Raw genomic sequence first — 23,053 nt, forward strand, 5'->3', positions numbered from 1 at the left:
ATTTTGATCTTGAGAAATTAAAATTTTTGAAAATGAAATTTATGAAGCAACAAACTGAAGTTATGTGAGCCTTTGTTTGTACACTTTTGATTACTTTTTACAGTATGCATTAGCTTTAAAAAATAAAATATGGAAATTAATATTTTAAATGTATGCAGTTTCTGTACTATGTAATATTGTGCACTACATTTTCCTGCAATCTTTTTATTGGTAAACATTGTTCGTGTGCAATTCTGCTGTAAGATAGTCAATTATCTTGGAAATATCATTGTATTTTGAATTTTCATAGTAGCCATGCTGGCTGACTAATAATTAGATTCATCCAAAGCCTAAACCATCATCAGCCTGCAGTCCTCAAAATGAACACGAATTTAGTGCATATTTATAATTTCTAAAAGCTACTTTTATATTTGTGCGGTAGGTATCCTCGGATGATATTAGTGCGAAGAAACGCATTCTAGAAACTGTACCTGTATGTGTGCCACGAAATGTTCAATGAAGTGTTCAAAAACGTGTCTTTAACGCGATCCTATAAGTGCTTAAAAAGTGCGCTAAAAAGAATGCTGAACTAAATATATGTTCCGAACTGTGTTTCTAGAAGTGTTTTGGAAACTGACCCCGAAAAAGTGTTCTAAAAAAGGGGACAAGTGTACGTGTTCAAAAAAATGTTTTAAAAAGTGATCTTACAACGGTTCTAATAAATGTTCCGAAATATCGTGTTCTAAAAAAGGAGACAAGTGTCCGTGTGAAAAAAGTGTTCAAAAGGTGTGATTATTTGCAGTGTAGTTGGGGCAAACCCAAACCAAGCAGCGTTGTAATGCCACGATTAAGACCAGCGTAAATTTCATAATGCTGCAAGTTTAGGTTTGCCCCAACTATAAATAGGACCTTATTCAAATGATTTCTCAAAAACCTTGGAGAACGGCTATTTGTTTTATTTTTGGTTAAACAGATATGAAGACTGGAATCATTTTCCCTACACATCCTCTTTACTTCTTTTCCATCTTCATCTTAAATATGTACAGGGCCCGATTAAAATATCAGGAGGCTCTAGGCCCAACACGTTTTCAGGGGGTCTCTGCCGTCAAGCCTTACAATTTCAGCAATAGGATAAAACAATTTTTGCCATTTGGGGGCCCCTACAAAGAAGGGGCCCTTCTCCTCGACCTAGTTGGCCTATTCAGTAATCCGGCTCTGAATATGAACGAAACTAAACGATTAATTAAGAAAATAATTTTTATTAACTAAAATAGTACTGCCAAATCGCTGGTACTGCTATGCACCTGTTTTTTACTTTCCTTTTACAGAAAAGGAAGTAATGTATTCGCGAGAAAAATTTCACTCAAAAATCGACCTTAATTTCCATTTTACTCACCCCCCGAATGAATGTTGAGTTATTTTTTCGAATCGACCACACGTGGATAAGGGCCTAAGAACGTATAGACACGCGAAATATCCATTTTCAAGATTCCCGAGTTAATTACTACGAGTTTTCTCGTGACGTCTGTATGTACGTATGTATGTGCGTATGTGTGTATGTATCTCGCATAACTCAAGAACGGTATGTCCTAGAAAGTTGAAATTTGGTACGTAGACTCCTAGTGAGTTCTAGTTGTGAACCTCCCCTTTTGGTTGCATTCGAGTGCTTCTAAAGGAGTCTTTTGCCCCTTTTTGGGGTGGGGAATCGTTGTTAATTTCGATGTAAATTCGAATGGTGTTATAATTTGGCGGACACTTGGCAATATATCGCCAGTGTTTTTTTCGCCAAGTTTTTGTCGCCATCTTGGCGACAAAGTTAGCGATTTTTATTTTTATTTTTTAAATCTGATTTCAATTTGGCCACTGTTGGTGATATTTAGAGAGTAAACTATTGAATCACATTAAAATTGCCAGTAATGGGGAAATGACATTAAATTGGAGTAAAAGGAAGTCATGTGATGCACACGTCAGCTCGTTACCTAATGTTTAATATAAAATCAACAAAATTATAACTGATTTTACCTAGACAGTCAAATTTCAGCTTAACTTTGAGTTTAAATTCAGAGATTCTTTACGACTCTCGTTATTGCAATCGTTTTTTACCTCTCATGAGCATTTTAAGGCGTCAAGTCTCGTGTTTTGCTCTTTAAAAGAATTTACAAAAGGTTTTGACAGGAGTGTGTTAAAAAAACGAAATAGAATGGCCGTTCTCACTTTAACAAGAAATTCGACCAAAACTAAATGAGCCTGCTTTCTTGTACACAACCATCAGTTTTCTAACAATTCTCTTAATAGGCTCCAGATTATCTTAAAAATACATTTTTTGACTGTTAAAACACATTTTCTAAATACAAAATATGCATATTTTAGGTTCATTATCCTAAATTTAGACGTAATTTTTTTTCAATAGTAACATTCTGCATTCAAACGACATTTTTCCAATACATAGACTACTACAGACGGAAGAGAAACGAATTATAGAGCTAAACTACCGTAAAAATTTGTCTCAATGTATAATTTTGAGGTTGAATAGGTAAAAAAATTAATGAATACATAAGCCAAAGAGAGAAAAATGTAATCATTTTTTTAAATACATTAATTAATATCGTCATGGTTTTAAAAAAAGATGAAAAATAAATTTGTGATTTCAAATTCTAAGTGTATAGATAGTTCCCAAATGTTTCCAGGGGCGATTTAATAAAAAAGTATGACAGATATTTTTATGAACAATTCAAGTACTAGAAATTTTTTCTTGTTTTGCCACTGTTAAAATTCTTAAGCCATGAATTCTGGCGCTTCATGTACTGCAAAGTAGCCATATTTCGTCCACGTGTTTCATTCCCCTAAGTTTCTCTGGTCTGACACAAGGTGTCGCCATCGGTGATATTTCTTCTGGTTGCGATGAAGAACACTATTAATTTTTCGAAGTTTCACGAGTCTAGTACGCTACGTTGCTGTTTGGGAGCATTTTTTCTGATTTTTGAAAACTTGATTTATTATAAAAACTATTTGTAAATTATCTTCTGGAATTATTAAAATGTGTTCATTTAGTTGTATTTGACATATTCGTTTAGGGTAAGCTGTTAACTGAATGACCTGAGTGTTTTGCTACGTTAAAGTTCATTTCGTGTAAGAGCAGGTAGCCTCCCAATAAGTGAATATGATGTTCCTGTTTTCGTCTGAATAAAAACGCTGGTTGGCCATTTCCACGGAAAACGGTAGTTTTGTTTCGCATGTGACGCCTCATATATTTCATGAAAAATAATGATTTAAAAGGTTAATTACTAAAATTTTATTGCTTAACAAATTACAAATGAATGTGTGATTCCTTAGGCAGAAGATTTCGTTATTACTTTTTAAAATAATTACTTTTTAAATGAAATATATGAACCGTCAACACGTGGGACAAAGTGACTACTTGTCTTGGAATGGTCCAATATATATATTTTTAAATGGTTTAAACTATTGTTGCTCAACATATGATATATTTTTCCTCTTCATTGCAATCTTTGCTTTCACAATCTACAATTTATTTTAATATTAATACATTAATATAGAGCAAAAATATTAACTAAGTCATTAGCAAGTTACAAGAGGTTGACTTTGGATGTCCCGCATGTGACGCATGCCAATTAATTAAATTTTAAGTAACAAAAGTGTTTAATAAAAATATAATTGTGTCAGGAATATCTTTGTATCAAATGTAAAGATTAAAAAATTGCTTGTCCCTGTTTAATTAAAATGTTAAAAGATATGACAAAATGTTAATGAAATTTTAGCGTCTTTTTGTCCCGCACGTGACGGTGGAATGGTTCTGATACAGAGTATCCTATGAGCCAAAAATATTTTTCTGAAGAAAAACATGTAGAAATATGTTGCCCTTAATACACCTCGTGGGCTATACAATATGTGCTCCAGGACGAAGAACAAAAGAAAAAGAAAGAAAGAAAAAAAGAAACACTTGTGGACGCTTGTTTGGAGGCTTAAAAAAATCAATTTTACATTTGCTAAATAAGTATTTTGTAAAAAAAAAAAATATTTAAAAAAAAAGGGAAAAAAAGACATAATCTGTGATGTTTTCCTTTAATACAATTTTTAAATTCATATTTATTAGTATTATCAGATTTTCAACCCATTATTATTTCTTTTAAAAGGTGTATTTTAGGGCGGGCGGAAATAGGACAGCCATTTTTATTTCTAGTAAAAGTTCGTATTTTAGGAACTGTTTTTAACGAAAAACAAATTACGTTTCATGTACTTTAGCTCAAATACCATGTGCATGCTTAGTTAGTGGTGTTATATAATTTTTTGGGAATTGATTGGCTGTAATGTATACTAATTAGAGACCAAAAAGCTTATGGGGAACGAAATATGGTGACTTTTAGTACAGTAAAAATAGGGGTCGGACCCAAACATAAAAAAAAAAGCTAAACCTGGTGCAAAATGTTTATTATACTCCCAATAAGAGCAGGTAAAAAGTCCCACCCCATTGTACGTCGGGTTTTGGAATGGGGGGCATCTAAAAGTTGTTGTTTTGAGTATTTTTCCAGAATTTTTAGAGTAAATTTAAAGTGAGAATACCAGAAGTTTTTAACAATTTGTTATTCCATCTTTACTGTTCATACCATTCGGTGTAAAAGATGGTTTGGGCTTACACATCTTTACAGATAGTAACTACTCTCGTAACAGCAGCTAAAGACATAACTGTTTACCTCCTTTACAAAGAAATGCCACAAAATTGTTTGCCTTCAATATCCTTTGATGTTACTAATCGAACGTTAAAGGTCTTATCGCAACTCACCTTATCATCAGCGAGCAATATCCCACATAGCACAGTCACATCTCGGCAACGTAGCAAATACGTCGCACTGCGACGTCTGTAACGTCTCGGGCACATCACGGCACATTCCAGAAACGTCCCAGAGATGTTCTGGCAACGTGGAATTGTCCGACTTCAGTTACGTCGCAATGCGACGTGTATGGTTCGTCGCAATGTGATGTTGTCGTCGCATTGCGACAGCCCAGAGACGTTCTGGAGACGTGGAATTGTCCAACTTCAGTTACATCGCAATGCGACATGTATGGGTTGTCGTAATGTGACAGCCCAGAGACATTCTGGAGACGTGGAATTGTCCAACTTCAGTTACGTCACAATGCGACATGCATGGGTTGTCGCAATGTGACAGCCCAGAGACGTTCTGGAGACGTGGAATTGTCCAACTTCAGTTACGTCGCAATGCGACATGTATGGGTTGTCGCAATGTGACAGCCCAGAGACATTCTGGAGACGTGGAATTGTCCAACTTCAGTTACGTCACAATGCAACATGTATGGGTTGTCGCAATGCGACAGCCCAGAGACGTTCTGGAGATGTGGAATTGTCCAACTTCAGTTACGTCGCAATGCGACATGTATGGGTTGTCGCAATGCGACAGCCCAGAGACGTTCTGGAGATGTGGAATTGTCCAACTTCAGCTACGTCGCAATGCAACATGTATGGTTTGTCGCAGTGTGATGTTTTCATCCCAATGCGACAGTCCAGAGATGTTCTGGACACGTGGAATTGTCCAACTTCAGTTACATGCACATTCATTGGGCTTGTGATATTGCTGAGGAAATGTGACAGCTCGCAGCTAAAAATTTCTGAAATCTTTTCTTATTTATTGGGAAAAAACAAAAATTTTGTATTTTTCATCAAGTAACATTCACAATAATTCTAAATGTTTGCTAAAATTGTATAGCTAACCATTCAAACAAAATATTTAAATTCCCACATAACACAAACAATTTGTACAAGTTAGTACACACTAACTTAAGAAGTACAAAAGAAAAAAAAACTCAGATTAGTTATTGCCAGGGGCGTGCAAAGGGGGGGAGGACACCTGTTGACAAAATATTTTTTAAACTAGGGATGAAAATAGGGATAAACAACATAAAGGGTAACGGGAAAGACATTTGTGATGGGGCCCCAAAATTTTTGTGCATGCCCCTGGTTGTTGAATTCGAATAGTGATTGTTCAATTTAAAAAGTAGAAGGAGCATTCCACGGTATTTTTGACATTTATGTAGAGTCCGTAACGTGACCTTTTTTGCCATAACTTTTTTATTTTCTGTTTGATTAGCATATTATTTTATTTTGATATTTTCCTACCAACACACCAGCTCAAATTAAAATAATTTGCAAATCAAACTGAAAATTAAAAAGTTATGGCAAAAAAAGGTCATGTTACAGACTCTACATAATGTCAAAAATACCTTGGAATGTCCCAGAAAATAATATAGCAAGAGAATATTGTCGCCTCAGGGTAACAGTAAGAAATCTAATCCCAGGAATAATACTAAGATATCCTACTGTTGCTCTGAGGTGACGATATATATATTTTAGTAGCATTTAGACCCAATAATAAAATATTAATGCAAAAATATTGTTAAATTCCCAATATTCACGGTTGATACAAAATCTCGGTTAAAACGAATATTTTCTTAGTTAAGTTGGTTTGAAACAATCATGGAACCAAGCAAAAATGTTTGGATTATGGACGTGTTCTTTATAGGAGAAAATTGGATAATGCATATGTATTCTGAGACTATCTAGTGTTCCGCCCTCCCAAAAATTTATGTTTCAGGTCACTGCCCACTTTAGCGAGTGTTCAGATAGGGTCCACTATATATAATCAGTGGTGCCCCCCTAGGGTATACTCCATATAGTACAACATATATCCTATACCCTCAAGCTTCAAAAATTTTCATATTATGCATATGATCGCATACACATATTGTGCATAATTGATTACTGGGAGTATACTCTCAGAAAAAATGATAGGACCATCACTGTACATAATTAAATTAAAATCTTATGCACAATAGGTGCATTCAAATGAAAGTTTAGGCTAAAACAAACAAAAATTTTTGACCCCTCCTCTGAAAACTTTTGGTGATGAGCGCCATTTTTTTGTCGAAATTATACATCATTTTGTACGACTAAAAAGTCAACCATACGTTAAATATTTTTGTATGGAGCATTAAGCCCTTATACCTGTTGTATGTGGACATTTCTCGGAACTTTCTATGTGTCAATGCGGATTATCACTTGTTCCTCCACTGTTTAGCATCCTTCTTTTCAAAAAATGGAAAATCTTAATAACTAACAGATACGTTCATACCGTAATAATGAATAGTAGTAATTCATTTTTTTAAGACAACACTCATTTGTTTTTTTCACTATTTCACTTATTTATGCAACTGTTATAAATAACAGCTAATCGAACAAATTGTGGAGTTTCTGGCATTTCACATTAACTAAGTTCAACTGTACAGTAAACTCCCGATTATATGAGGAGTTAAGAGGCACAAGTGTAGTGGATATCAAAAATCGCGGCCAAACCGCTAAAAGGCTATAGAGAGGGACAACCAAAGGTAAAAAATATTCTTGCTGACAAACATGGCTTTATTGATACATAGTACAGTGAAACCTCCGAATAGCGGACAGTCAAGGGACAAGAAGTTTTGTCCGTTATTGGGAGGTGTCCGCTATTAGGAGGAACTACTTAATTTACTTTTTTCAAAATGGGCTGTTGTTTCCTTTGTGGAACACAATCGAAATGATTGCGAAAGGTTTACTACATTTTACGTCAAGAGTAATTAATCTGTTTTTTCTTAATAAAGGTATACTGACAGCACACACTTGTCTCAAAAAGCATTTAATCAATTAAAGTAATCAGTTAAAACAGTTTGACATCTCCTTTTTGCATTACAAGCCTGTTTCTCAACATAAATATTTAAATCATTTACCTTAGCAAGTCTTTCAGTGTCCCCTTTGCTCAGGAAAGTTTTTCAATTCTTTACTGTATTTCAGTGCTTCCGAAAATTCTCTACTTTATATGGCTAATTTATTTTATCTGGAGTATCACTATTGCATTATTAACAGTTGGCAATATGACCTTGAATATGGGCAAATCTTTTTCATGTCTAAAAATTAAATAACCCAACGAAACCACGGCGCCATAAAGCTGACTACTACCGGCGCCAGTCTGTTCAATTGCATCTCCCAAGAGCCCCAGTTAGAAAAAGCACCCAGTTTCCCCTTTTTTATCTTAACTTTTGAATAGTTATTGTGTACAAAAATCATTAAAATCTTAAGAATCATTAAAATCTGCCAATGGCATGGCAAAAACTGGTTTCTGCCAGCAGAAAGCCTACCCTGTGTGTAGTAGAGCATTTTTCTGTGCATTGTTTCAAAATCTTGAAAGTATATGCATATTTTATTTAAAATCACAACAAATAAGAAAGGTAGACTATGAATAAAATAAGTCTTATAAATGAGCAAAATGTTTATTAAGTACAGTAAATATTAAACAAGAAATTAATTCAAAGCTACCTATTTTGAGCAATAATTTTACTATTTTGAATCTTTAATTTGAAAAGTTAATGCCGTTCACAATAGACAAATTGGGGAAACCTCAACTATGTTTTAAAAATATGGTTTAAATCTTTATTTTTCTGAATGAAAATAACTTTTTGGATTATGTAATCTTGCGTGAGCCTGATTATTTTTAAAGTTATGTACAATTTTGTGCAATTATTAGGACTTCACACATCTTATATGTCAGTCATTACACTGAAATTATCTCGAGTAACTTGAAGATTTTTTAAAACTATATTTGACACAATCATATAAGCTTTTTTTAAACAGAGATACATGAAAATAAGAGAATTTTAAAGATATTAGGGTTTATTTTAAATTTAATATCTGCAAGTCAGCATGACTTGGTAGAGGATCTAGCAATAGATGGAATCACAGCACAATACAGAGATATACATCAATACTATTCATACTTACTTAGTCTGCATTCATGACATTTATAATGAATGCTTTATCATTCTAAGTTTATTGTACCAACTATAATTAGTTAACTGCTGACAAAAGGAATGGGACTGCTTAAGAAGACAGAAAAAGATACAACGGCAGAGAGAGTAAGAAAATACACTACTACCCTCTTTCGCTATCCATTTCTGAATTGAATTGTATTGCGCAGAAAAGTTAATATTTAATGTGTGCTGAAATACTGAAGACTAAGCAAATACACATTGGAGAGTAATTGTTTTCATCATACGTTATGCAAATAAAGTAATGAATATAAAATTTAACATAACTCATTCTATTCACACATGATTCTATTAGCTAACTTTTTTATGGATCGAAGACGATCCATCACCTACTAAAACTCAAAATTTTAAAATCAAATGTTTGAAGAGAAGCTTAACCGCTTAAGTTTAAAATAAACCAGCACACGTGTGACAACATTAAAACACAAGGCATAGAAAAAAATAATATCCTTCCATAACAAAGCTATAAATTCGGATTTTTTAAGTATTATTCAAAAATTTTTTTTGCACTCAATAAGAGAATAGTACTATTAGTTTACGAACTTTCCCGTTTAATCAGTAATCATAGCGGAAAACCACAGAAAAACAAACACATTGGAATCAATCAGTTAAAAAATTTACAGTCACAGTTAATCAGCACTCGCTAGCAATGTTCTTCATTTTGCGCATGCGTGTACTAGTTCCGAGAGAGGGGGAAACGTCTCAAGCATGTCGCATCAAGATGTTGCAGCTACGTTTGCTTGTAACATCGCAGCGACGTACTGTTAATAGCGCAGTGTGATGTGACGTGAATGGGACATTGCGACGTCGCTGGAACATCGCTCAGACGAAGTGTGCTATATGGGTACCACTACCAACTTAAGAGGGAAGAAACTTCTGTGGGCTTTAGAAACGGATTGTGATTTCCAAACTGGGAGACAAAAAGGTGTTAATATTTAGCATTCTATTGTATTGCTCATTGCTCTTATCAAGACTTGTTCTATCGTTGAATCACTACAGGTTCTAGACCACCTGAATTTGCCACTGCGTTAGATCGTTGGATAGCTGACGTTTTAGCTGATGTTTGATGTGATCAAATTTTTTTTTATCGCATAATGTACTTAAAAGTTTGATATAGTGTTGCAAGTATATGTCTGCATATTCAGCATAATTCACATAACCAGCTGCGTAAAAGAGAGGTAGCTCGGTGTTTGCAAATGAGAAACCCCACCGACTTAGAGGGTGCAGAATTGCAGCATTGCCCGTCTCACTATTGGCGATTTCGGTTTGTCCCCCCTTACGGTGATGGCAAAAGATTGTAGAAAAGTTGAAGTTTGTTAATCAAGAAGAAGTAGGGAAACTTTGGTCAATTTGGACTTTTTTTATGCTGCACAGGAATTTTGTTTTCCAGCGCTCTAAACAGTTTAATAACTCCAGTCACAAATAATTTGGTTACTGAGCTCGCTTAGATCTTTTAGAATTATCATTCTGACATTACCATATCATCGTGTGGCATTTTGTACTTCGGAAAAGTTTTAATCAGGGAATTTTTTTTGTGAACTTCACTGCAATACTTAATTTTAGAATGTAAATTCAGGGTCCCCCCCCCCAAAAAAAAAAACGATGGCGCACCCCTTAAGCGTGACAGAGTATCCATCCAGAATAAAAGGCCTCAAAAAAAAAAAAAAAAAGAAATACCTCTTGAAAAAACTGCCTTAAAAATTCCAATGACGCAAAACTGCTCCATGATCCCCCCCCCATTCCCCGCCGGTGCACCCCTGTTAGTTAGTATTTTTTTCTGTGAGAGTTTATTATTTTACTATTATAGAGTGGTTTCTGCGAGGTTTGAGAATTTTTTTTAAGTAATAGAAATAATTTTTATTTAAATAGAGGATTATTTCGTCCCCCCCTTCCCCCCAAAACCCGACGCGCAAAGTGCTGGGACTTTTTACCCCTTCTTGCTGGAAGGGTAAGAAGTAATTTGCAACAGGTTTCACCTTTTTTTTTGGATGTTTGGGTTTGGCCATTTTTTGGCCTAATTATGCTGTACTATTTACCCTCAGTACTTTAACTTCAGAGTCTCTGAACTAATATTTAACTTAGTTATAGTTTCTTAAAATTTCGATGCTTAGAGACATAGATGTAAATAATTTCCATTATTTAATTAATAAGCAAGGGTGAGGTGAATGGAGAGTGGGAATTTACTTCCAGATATAAATATTGCTGTAGGCTTTCAATGATAGCTTTTATAGATTAGAGGGGAAAATTAAATTCTAAACTTCTTGAGCGTCAATTAATCATAAACTTATTTTGCATAAGTTTAAGCTGAAGAAATCTTATTACGTAAGAAACATCGATATACTTCCCGCCGTTTACTATTTCTTCCTATAAACTTCCGCTCTAATCTTTCTGAGCTGACAGCTGCAATCGATTTTCTGACAATACAAAACAAAGGCGCATCACTCATTTAGAAAATAATTAATTCACTCATTTAGAGAAAAAATAATTCTAAACTTCTCGAGCGTCATTTAATCACAAAATTGGTTTGTGTAAATTTAAGCTAAAGAAGTTTTATTATGAAAGAACCATCGATATTTCCTGCCCTTTACTATTTCTTCCTATAAACTTCCGCTATAATCTTTCTGAACTGACAGCTGCAATCGATTTTCTGGCAATACAAAACATAGGCGCATCACTCATTTAGAATGAATGCTAAAATCAAGGGGTATCAAGTTTCTGTGACTAAAATATCTAAATGAGTCAGAAAGAAATAGAACAAACATAAATATCTTATTAATTTAGAAAAAAAAGCAAATGGTAAAAGTTACACACATATACATATCTATCTATCTATCTATCTATCTATACATAATATCAGTAGCGGGAGGAGGCAGGGGTTCGCATCGGGTGTGACTCGTCTGGGGGGGGGGGGTGAGAGCTAAAATGGATTTGCGAGTTTAGGAAAAGTAAAAATGCTGCAATTCGGAAAAATTTCCTTTTTGTTTTACATCATTTTTACTTTATCAAAGCGACAGTGATGACGATTACCAGGTCCACGCTACAAAATGTGTGGGGTGAATTGCTCTATGTAGTGGTCATTACGTATGCTAAGCTTGAGTTCTTTTAATACATTTGGTAAGGGGAAGGAGTACATAAACAAAGTCATTAATGTTCCCCCAAAGCCAGGCCCGGATCTATGAATTTTGTGCCCCCCTGCAAAAAAAAGCTGTAGTGCCCTTCCCTAGAGACCAACAGACCAGCAGTGTATATTTGCAACGTGAATAAGTCTTAGTGCTTTTTTTTTTTTTTTTCAATTTGTTGGACCATTGAGGTCCTTAAAAACGTGCCCCCTCCGCCCTGCAGGGTCCGCGGGTTACCACCTGGCGACGTAATTCCACATTTTGATGAGTTTGTGGCTGTTTTCATGCATTCATTATAGTTGTACTGTTGTACATGCAATACTTTTCAATATACGCTGTTTTGAAAACAACTGAATCATTTGTATTAAGTGATAGGAAATCTAAAGCTGTTTCGGATATTTTCATTTTAACTCACCTGTCCCTGATTTTGTTATTCCCCAAGAATTGGTCAGCAATTTCTTCTATACCACCCATCACGTGATCGATAGCCTAGATGGAATATAAAAGAATCTGTTGAAATCATTGTTAGCTTTTAAAATGAGTTGTAATTTTAAAAGAAACATTCTAATATAACTGTATGTGCAGTATTTAACTTTTAAATATTATAAACTAAATTTGAAAGAGCACACAACAAAAATCTTTTAATGCTATCAAGGGCAAAAAAAAAAAGAGAGAACCCCCCCCCCCACCCAAAAAAATAAATAAATAAATAAAAAATAAGGCGCATAGGCCCGTGGGCCGATGGGCTGGAATGCCAGTCGGCCCCTGATCATACGGCACGAGGAAATTTTTTGTCTGAGAATAGAGCAATTATGTAGCCAGAGGCGGTGATTGGGGCTTATAAGTTTGGGGGGGGAGACAATTTCAAGGCCTTGGGCCCTTGGGACTTTTAGCGGCAGCAAAAAAAGGAAGAAAAAGAAGAAGAAGAAAAGTACAAAATTTTGTTAGGGCTGGTTTTGAGAATATTGAAACAGATGAGTGGAAATTGATGCCAGTCTTAACATCTTAATTCACGTTTTTCTTAAGATTTTTATGAATTTTGTACACAACAACTTTCCCCTAAGAAATAGTCGTGAATTAGATTTACATTATTTACCCCGAAGTATTTTGAGGTGTCACCTCACAAACACTTGGGACAGAAACAATTTTATCAGTTTAAAAATTCAATCTTTTTAAAATCAAATTCAATCATATCATTTTAAAAATTCAATCAATCAATTTTATCATTTTATTATTAAAAAAAAACAATTTTATTAAACAAGTATATGGCTTGTTTAAGTAAAACAACTGATTTACTAATACACTGTAAAAACGATTCAGAAACGTTCCTGGAAAATAATAGGCAGCTGATGTGCCCAATTACAGCCAGTAACATATCTTACAAAAACCAGGAACGTTTTCCGATAAAAGTCAGTAATCTTTCTGAAATATTAAGAAATCTCCCCTATTAAAGCCAGTCGTGAACCTTCTAGAAAAATTAAATAGATTAAATTTATTTCATTAGAACCTTCCTGATTTACCAAGAAAGCTCCAGAAATATTAGAGCAACCACGGCCAAGCTACGGGAAAATTGCAAGCAAGAACCAAGCATATTCCTTGCCTGCAAATCCTGCCACGCAAAACTGTAGCTATCCAGTGACTTATTTGCTCCCATTGGAAGCTTAGTCAATCTGGACGAGCCATCAACAATCTAAAGCCGATACACTTAATTAACACGCTCAATCAATATTTAAACTGGTAGCAAAAAATATTTTTCACATCAGTGCAAGGTCTGCATTCGTGCATCTTTTAGGAATTCAGGAAACTTTTTTGCGAAGATACTTGATTTTTTGGGGAAATAGGTGAAAACCTTTGAAATTACGAAACGTTCCACGGAAATAACCAGTAACGTTTCGGAATTTTTTTACAGTGTATCTAACCAATGAATACATAAACAAAAAGTTATTGTTCGTGCTAAATATGTTTCCTAAAAAGATGTACAAAGTAAAACATAATTATGTTCAGAAAATGTAGACATTTCTGATTTTTTCAGTAATTTCTAGTTTGATTCCTGAATTGGTAAAATAAAACAAATAAATTAATCATAAAAAGTGTGTGTGGGGGGCGGCCTTTCCCTTGCCCCCCCCCCCCCAATCGCCGCCTCTGTATGTAGCCGATCATTTGGCGATGAGTCTGCCGGGGAGCATAATGGTCATAAAACGAGGGCAGGCAGTCAAAGATGACAAATTTTCTGCAGAAATTCTATACATTTCTGCGAAAAATCAGCATATTTTTGCAAATATTTTCGATTAAAAGAATGAATTTTACTGACGTGTTGTAGAGTTTTTCAAAGTGTCAGCAAAATTAATATTCTCTTAAATGGTGTAGCCAAAACTTGAAGCATTAACGATTTTATATAAGCATCATATTTTCAAAAAAATTCTTGTGCGAAAACGTAGAGGTTTGAGCCAAATAAGTCTTGTGTAAACTTTGGATTTATTTCAAAATTTTAAAATCTGCAGAAATTTAAAGAACTTTCGAAAAATTACCTATTTGATTTGAAGATTTTATGGAGAATATACAGAATTTCCGCAACAAATCTGCTGAGTGCTCTCTTCTGAGATAAACATTTTCCTTGCACTTTTTGCTCAATATTTTCGTGTCACCACTCTAGAAGTATTTGTGCTAGGCGGGAAACAAATATCTATGTTATGGATCAGCTATTCTCAACATTTTTTGATCCGCGGACCTGTTCAACCTTTTGAAAAAATTTCCTGAAACTAGTGAGGTTTTTCTGTCTTTTTTTTTTTTTGCAAAAGAATGAAGACACAGTAGAGCGTCGAAAATGTATTATTTTTTTTTTTTTTAAAGAAAAAGTCGGATCGCCCGTTACCCTCCCTCCCATATTTTTCTTCTTTTTATTTCTTTTTTATTAATATTTTATTTTTCTTTTATAAAAAATAAGTCATTAAAAAAAATTAACTTTCGTCTGGGAACGGTGAGGGTATTTTTCTTTTCCACAAAGTAAATAAATAAAAATAATAATAAATAAATATATAAATAAATAAAACATTACTTGATATTAAATGAACTTTTCACGAAGTATTTAGTAAAGATAGCATAGAGTTAACTATTGCAATAAAGATGAATAAGTAAGCATTTGAGAAAAATCGTTGACAATTTTAAAAATTAATCACAAAATACACGCAAAAAATTTCGTATATGATATTATTTTATTTTTGAAGTATGACTTTTTTGTGCAATCACGATCGCTTATTGCTTTCATTTGACCGTCCTTGATGTCCGGTTCCTTTTTTAGAATGGACCAGGGGCCTCTGCAGCACCGCCGTCCACCGGAGGACGAAGCTGCTCCTGTGGTCCTAGCCTCCACTAGCAGCACTGTCCACCGGAATCCCCTCCTCCTAGGCGGTGGCTTCCATATCCTGCATACACACACTCCTACATACACACACGTCTATACACAAACAAGTCCTTACACACATACACGTAACCGCCCAGGAGGGAGGGCAGGCTTGGGAGGACAGGAGCCGTTTCTGGAAACAACAGCCTCCAATGAGTAGGGTCTTGTCGCAACTCGTGATTACGAAAAACATAATTCGAATTCAAAGTGTCAGAATTCAAATTAGATATATATACACATTTTAAATTTTCCTATATAAGGGTTTTTTTTTTATCGTGGACCACCTAATGTCTCTGAGGACCGATCTTTTTTTTTTTTTTTTTCTACGGACCACTGCCAGTCCGCCGGGCCACCAGTTGAGATACCTATACTGTGCAAGTTTTGAATTTAACCAACAGATGGCGCCAGAGAGATATAAGGGTCGTTGCTGAAACCAAAAAGTTTTTCCTAGTTCACTTTTTCCATTTATCGCGCTCAAGTTTAGTTGAGTTTTCCTTTCATGGTATCACTTGAAAACGAGAACTAAAATGTTATTTTATTTAGCATCAACATTATCATTCCGAAGTTTATAAGAGTATCTATCTATTTCTCTCTCTCTCTCTCTCTCTCTTTCGTACTACAATCCAAAATTCTGAATCACGTTATTCAGTGCAAAAATCTGGACGTCTGCAAAGCCAAAAGGGTCGTTTACGCAGGAAAAGCAACTGAACGCTTGTAATAAAGCGGTTAGGTTTTGTTTCAACATACGCATAAACCAAAAAACCTGATGGCGCAATCTATAGGCACTTCTCTCATATATGTAATATTATACATACTTGCCAATTTTGTGTTTGGAATTTTTAAAACTTATGACTTATCCAGAATTTAAATTTTTTTAAAAGGGGAGGGGGATATATTTTCACAAGCAAAATCCACTATTTCAGTTCACTATAATTCATTTGTTTACCATAATTCATTCAGTTTTCCCCTACATTTCCTTCCTTTTGTATTGAAGAATTTAAATAAAAATTAAAGCTTGAAAAATATAAATAAAATTTTGGCATAAAAATAATTTATCAATATATCTGCTAATGCATTGTTCACCTTTGTGCTACAATTTTCATAAAAAAGCAACGTTACAAATTGCTGTTTGGGAAATTTTCATGTTTTTTTTTTTTTTTTTTTGGATGTATACTAATATGTTTGATGAAAGAATTTTAGTTTTTAAGTCAACAAACTTACTGGCAATTCGAATGTTTCGAAAATTGTTTGCACATTTATTATTAACTAATCAAAAATTTTGAATCGATAAAATTTTCTGTAATAAAAAAATGGAAGGTATCAATGCACCTTAGGACGAGAAAACTGTATTGCAGAGTTCTAAAGAATAAATTTGCCATTAATCAATTTCCGGAAGATATTATAAAATTGTAATAAATTTCAACTTTAACGAATGCTTCGCTTAAATTTAGATGTGACCTTGAGTATGCAATTTTGGGCGGAGCGAAAAGCATGAAAATCAAAGAGTCAGAACCAGAAAAGTTGTGCTAAAAATCTATCACGATGAGATAATAGATTTTACTTCCGATGGTTAATTGAAGATTCTAGATTTGGGGGGGGGGGGGGGTAAAAGTGACTTTTTGATTATTGTTTTTGAAAAATATAAAATTCAATGGACAATAAAAGCTGGGAGCGAAAAGGTTAGACAATTGTACCGCCTCGAAAGATATGCAGTTTCAAATTCATCGGACTATCTTTTGTTTCTCTAAGACGATCGGATGAAAATTTAACTTATGAGAAACGTGCATTTTTGCTCTTATTTCATTTCTATTTTAGAAGACAGCTTAGATGTCGTATTCTTGATACACAATTACTGTGTGCCCCTTAAGAAACATATTATGTGGACAATTTCCAAGGGTAACTGACTGACATTTTTAGAGCAAAACAGTAAATATTTTGTAACGTTCAACACAAAATATACGTTGTGCAAACGATTTTTTCTCCTAGATTATTGTACTTTATATAAACTGAATTTAATGGTCAAATTGAATTTTCGAAATATATTTGGTTGATTTTTAAAAACTTGTTAAAAACATGGTAACTGGCTGACATTTAAAAAAAAAAAAAAATGTGCGTCACGGGACACAACGGCAGAAGTGATAACTTTCATAGGATTAAATTACTATCACTATTTACTCCTATGAAAGTAAAAACTGGCTTATGGTAGCTATAATAAGCAACGAAACTTTTCCATTGTATGTTATCTAAAAATCTTGCAAAGACTGCATCAAGTACAGTTCCGTGACTTGTCGTGGCTTCTTCTGGCTTATTAATCATTTGTAATTGTAATTTGGATTGTAGAAAGGGTTAGATTTTTATTTAAAAAAATTGAAAAAAAAAAAGAACCGACTTTAAAATTGCTCAAAATGAAAAATAACTTTATTCTTTGATCACCATTCGGACTACTTTTAAACATCTGTTTTGATGTCGGCGCAAAAACAATTGATTAAATCAGACGTCGTTTCTAAATATTTCGTTTATCAGAAAAAAACACTCAAACTTACGAAACATTTTAGATTTTACTCTGTGATGAACAAATTAAATGTTTATTTATTACTTTTGTTTTCTCGGCCGTCCCCTACCCTCGCGTTGCGGAGTCTGCGGGGATGTACTATATTACCCCGCATTAGCCGACAGGCCGGAGAAAAGCGAGGTTGACCAGCGTGTCGGGAAATTCGAATTTTCGGGCATGCCGGATAATACAAAAGGTTCATTTTGAAACCACACAAAAGTAAATTTTTTTCTCTGTTTCAACCGCAAAGCTAACTCTACAAGGAAAAATAATAATAATTTTCCAAAGTAATCTCCTTTTCAAAAACGAACCAATAAATTTCAGGTCGTAGAGATGAAAAAAAAAAAATTCGTGGTAGTTTGATGATGCGTTATCTTACTACAGTTAAATATTATTTGTACAAAATTAAACTGTTTATTAATACTAACAAACTGGTCTGTACTGCCGGGCTAAGCACAAAAATAGAATCTGCAGCTGAGCCCAAAATGAGAAATCTGAAATCACTTTTTAAATTTTTATGCCGCCATGTATTTATTTAGATGCCACTTTTTCAGGAATTTTGTTTTAATGTTTCCCATTCACAAATATTCTTAAAACAATGTATTTAGGTAATATATGTTACAAAGAATCACCTAGTGACAATAATTTGGATATAAAGGGTAGAATCGAATTATACTCATGTGCTTAGCACACCAGTATAGAACTTATATTATTTTTTAAAAGAAGTTGAATATATATTTGTTATAGTACTAAATTGTTATGATTTTTTTTAACCTTGTTTTTTCCGGCATGCCGGAAAGGACCAGGAAAGTGTTGTTGAAAATCTGGTGACCCTCATATTTTGGGGCATGCCGGCAAATGCGAGTTAATACGGTAGTTTGTTCTAGTTATGTACACCTTTTCACAGTTCAAAACCCTAAATGAAGCGAGATATTTTTAGATAACTAATCGCAAAAATGTTTTTGTTTTGAAAATAAATTTAGATTTAATATTGTTTTAAAATGTTAATTGTAAATAAATGTTATCACCATGAACAAACCACAAGGTTAAGCTTAAATCTGAAACGATAAAATCGGCGTATTATTACGACCAGGCTAGGATCTATATTTTGCCCCCCCCCCCCCCTGAAAAAAATCACCAGGGACCCTAACCGCACACTTAATTGGATCCCCCCCCCCAAATACGCATCAAATTTGCCTTATGAAGAGTCAAAGTGAACAGTATTTTTCATACTGTATGATACATAAGGAAGAAGTTTAGGATTTGATTTCAGTGACGGAGATGCTTTCGCGCCATGCATTATGATCGGATCCTAAATGCCGAGGATATTATTTTGAATTTTTATGAAAAAAAAAGGTAATAAAACTGACAAAATTAAAATATATTTAAATGGACTTACTGTTGTGTGAAGTCTTTCATTCATGGTGATTTCCTTTTGTTGCATTTGAGGAACTTTCAAAATTTTCACAAAAAACTTAATTGTCATGCCCTAAAATTAAAGGTACAATTTATCATATAATGGCGTTTCAAAATTTGAGCTCGAAGCAGTAAAAGCATGAATATGCAAGGATAGATTCATAGCAAAAAAGTAAAAGGATGATAAAAAAAATCCTTAACTAATATCCCTTTCTAATTATAAGACAGAATAAAGAAAATCTGTCTTAGCTTTGGCCATGTTGGCGATGCTGCTTTACGAACTTTCTTGATAAATCAGGAAGGTGCCCAAGTCATTATATTATATCTGTTTAAGTTTAATCTACAGTTCAAGAGACACGACTGGCTTTAAACGGGAAGATTTCTGTATTTTTCAGGAGGTTTCCAGGATAATTTCAGAAAGGTTACTAAATTTTATAAAAAAAAATAGTGGAAAACGTTCTTGGTTTTTGCAATATATGTTGCTGGAAGATATTGGGCACATCAGCAGCCTATTATTTTCCAGGAACACTTTTGAATCGTTTTTTACAATGTACAGATTCATGAATAGTTTTGCATGACTCTAATAGCCTTTATTATTATTATTTTTTTATCGCTTTTGTACATAGATTTATAAATAAAAGTGCAAAATTTTTAATCATTTTCTCAATAAGTTCGTGATTTAAGTTACTGGAACCCGATTTTGGATAATACAAGGTTGAAGCAATATGAAAAGTAAAAGAGCTGCAACAACAAAAGCGATATTTTAAAATTAACTTTTTAAGGCCTTGCTATTATGTACAATAGGGTATACACATCTTTAAGGCAACGTGTCAAGGAATGCATTCCACATACTCACTGCAAAAAATTATTGTTGTTTTTACAGTAATATACTGCTTTTTCCTACAGTTTAATACTGCTCTGCTAAATAACAGAGAAAAACTGTAAAAATATTTTAGATTGCGCAAAACGATGCGCTAGAGGTGTTTCTTTCATACGGGAACAGAAACTAATGAATTCAAGATATTGGTAGCCATGTTTTATGATGATTCGGGTGTGCTGAGGCAGGACTGTTCAACTGTTATCCAAGTTAAAGGTAAGTGCTGGTTATATTATATTCATTCCCTTTTCCTCAAAATATAGTTTTCTTTATCATCGAGAATGTATGTAAAATAACAGTTTATTTTGAAATCGCAATTCGTATCCTAATATTCGTTGATGCTGACTTTGCAATTTCTTATAGTCGCTAAGTTGTAGCGATTGCTTTCTAGCGAAAATCCGAATAGTTGTTGTGATTCTGAATATTTTATTGCACGTGTGATAGTTTTTAAACATTTTCTGAAACTCAAATTTTATTTAAAATAAATCAATTCCTTTCTTGATCGTATTTAACGTTATTAGAACATTAAACTTTGTGTACGATTATATTTTGTGTTATATACTATGTCAGTACTTAAAATTTAAATTTTTATTTTCTCTAGTGAATTTTTAACATATCGCGATTGACTTCTTTCTTCTGTTTTTTTTTTTTTTTTTTTTTTTTCTTTCTTATGTTCAGTTTTAAATTCTTTAACATTTTGCATTTAACCATTTTATTGAAAAACTTTACGTTATAGCATCAATAGCTTTTATACATAATTCGATGAATAAAATGAAAATAAATAAAATAACAACGTGACAGAGAGACATGCAAACAGTATACAATTTACTGATATTTTTTGTTGAAGAATTTGACACTGTGGAAATACAATACTCTGATGTCTGAACGACTCAAAATTCTCTGAAATCTGGAGCCAGCTTTCATACTTAACGGTCGAAAGTAAAATAATAATAATTGAAAAAAATCATCAATAAAGAACTCAAAAAAAAAAAAAAAAAACCTCAAAAAATAAGCATCTTAAAATACAAACACGAAACCCTTGTGTTTTAAAAGTTTTATATTTGCGTCAGCAGGAAATTAAAGTTTTACTTCAGGAAAATTGCACTAGTACCATTGAAACTTGGGAACGTAAAAATAGTTTTAGAAACTATATTCAAAGGCACTCGATTGGAGGTCACGGGAAGTCTCTATGACCTCCCCAAAAATGCCATACTGGGCTATTCGTATTCGTTAAAATTTTGTCTGGCTATTCGGCAAATTTGGGGGCATAATTGTAATGTTGCAATTTTTAAATTCTCGAATGTGCAAATTTCATTAGATATTATACTAATTGTGCGTTCTTAATGTGTGCATTTACCAGTATTTTATTAATCGGCAAATATTTAAGTTCCATTTGGCAAATTGAGATTATACACCTTCCCAACATATTTAAGTTCAAGCTGTGCCTGGCTATATTTTAAAATTTTCAGCTTTTCATTTCTGATCTGGCAATGTTTCGTTCTCGTTAAAATTACAGCTTTTAAATTTAAAGTAGAATGTTAACATTACTATGCATTGTTTGTCATATTTTATTCGCTTTGAAGGGCATGCTCATTTAGAAAAGTAGATGCTCGAGAACTACAGTAGAATTTGAAACTCTTACAACCTTGAGACTCATCAGTTTCCTTACATTTTAACTTTTAGAACACTTTGAGTCTTAAATTTTGGCATCAACATGTTCAGGATGAAAACAAAAAGTATATTATAAATAATGAAAAGTGTGATTCTGTACTTCACTGTCTTTCACTGCTTATCAAAAGTAAAAATATGTCAGATTGTTATCCGTGTAAAATGAAAAAATCGGAGAATTTCGTTTAAACCTGTAACGGAGATTCAAGCCAACACCCGGTAAGATCTTTTGCATTTGAATACGATGGGTTCCTTAGCAGTTGAGTTCTTTAAAGCGGGGATTGGGGCGATTATTTTCACAATAATAGACGATTTTTCAAGAAACTCTCCAGTTTATTTCTTTAAGAAGAAAAGTGAGGTTTAAGAACATTTTGTCAGGTTTCAAAAGATAAGATAGATTTGTGGCAAAGCTCCGATAACGGAAAGGAATTTCTGAACTCCCGGTATGAAATTTACCTTAGCGACCAAAGCATAAGAATCGAAAAAACCAACAAATCCTCTAGTTAACAAAGTAGCGTCATAGAACACTATAAGTCAACATTAATTGAATGGAAACTTTGAAATGAATCGGGTTTGCCTCAGCAGTTTTGAGCCGAAGCAGCTATGTACTTCCACTGCTTACGGACTGAGCGGCTTTAAAAGGAAAAACCAAACCCTTTTTTGAGCTTTTTGGGGGAAGAAAGCCATCTATTAAACAAAATCTATTTTGAGCTATTTAGAGTAAGAAAGCCATCTATTAAACACTCCCGGGGTTTTTTTGGATGCATTTCGTATATTGGACTTCCAAAACAGAAAATAAACAAATTGGATATGAGAACTCAACAAGGAGTAATGGTAGGATATGCGTTTCATACGAAAGGTTACAGAATTTGGGATCTCAAAAATCGCGAAGTGACAGAAACGCTGAATGTTAAATTCGATGAAAATAAATTCTGGACGAACTCCCCCCCCCCCCCCAGGAACGAGAAACAGAGGGACACAGTTTTATTTCACTACTGAGTAAATCTGCAGTAGAAGAAGATTATCCTGAAAATCATAAAATAGCATGTTGAGAGTTAAATGGGTTAAAGCAAGTCCAAGGCAAAATAATGAATACAGAGTAAGTATTATTCTATTGACAGGACGGTTCTAAAGTCCGAATCGTGAAACCGAGGTTT

The 23,053-nt window shown here is 33.8% G+C and overlaps 1 protein-coding gene across 1 annotated transcript in view; it reads right to left on the reverse strand.

Annotated features, from left to right (window-relative positions):
- The window catches only part of LOC129218777 (sodium/hydrogen exchanger 3-like), an 80,488-nt gene that overhangs the window by 27,654 nt on the left and 29,781 nt on the right, over positions 1–23,053 (reverse strand). Inside the window, exons 6-7 of the mRNA XM_054853101.1 lie at positions 19,335–19,424; positions 12,400–12,473 (exon numbers count right to left, since the gene is read on the reverse strand). Of these exons, the coding sequence (XP_054709076.1) occupies positions 12,400–12,473; positions 19,335–19,424 (164 nt within the window). The remainder of the gene's footprint in view (positions 1–12,399; positions 12,474–19,334; positions 19,425–23,053) is intronic.

The sequence above is a fragment of the Uloborus diversus genome, chromosome 3 (assembly GCF_026930045.1).
Source record: "Uloborus diversus isolate 005 chromosome 3, Udiv.v.3.1, whole genome shotgun sequence".
NCBI classification, from domain to species: Eukaryota; Metazoa; Arthropoda; class Arachnida; order Araneae; family Uloboridae; genus Uloborus; species Uloborus diversus.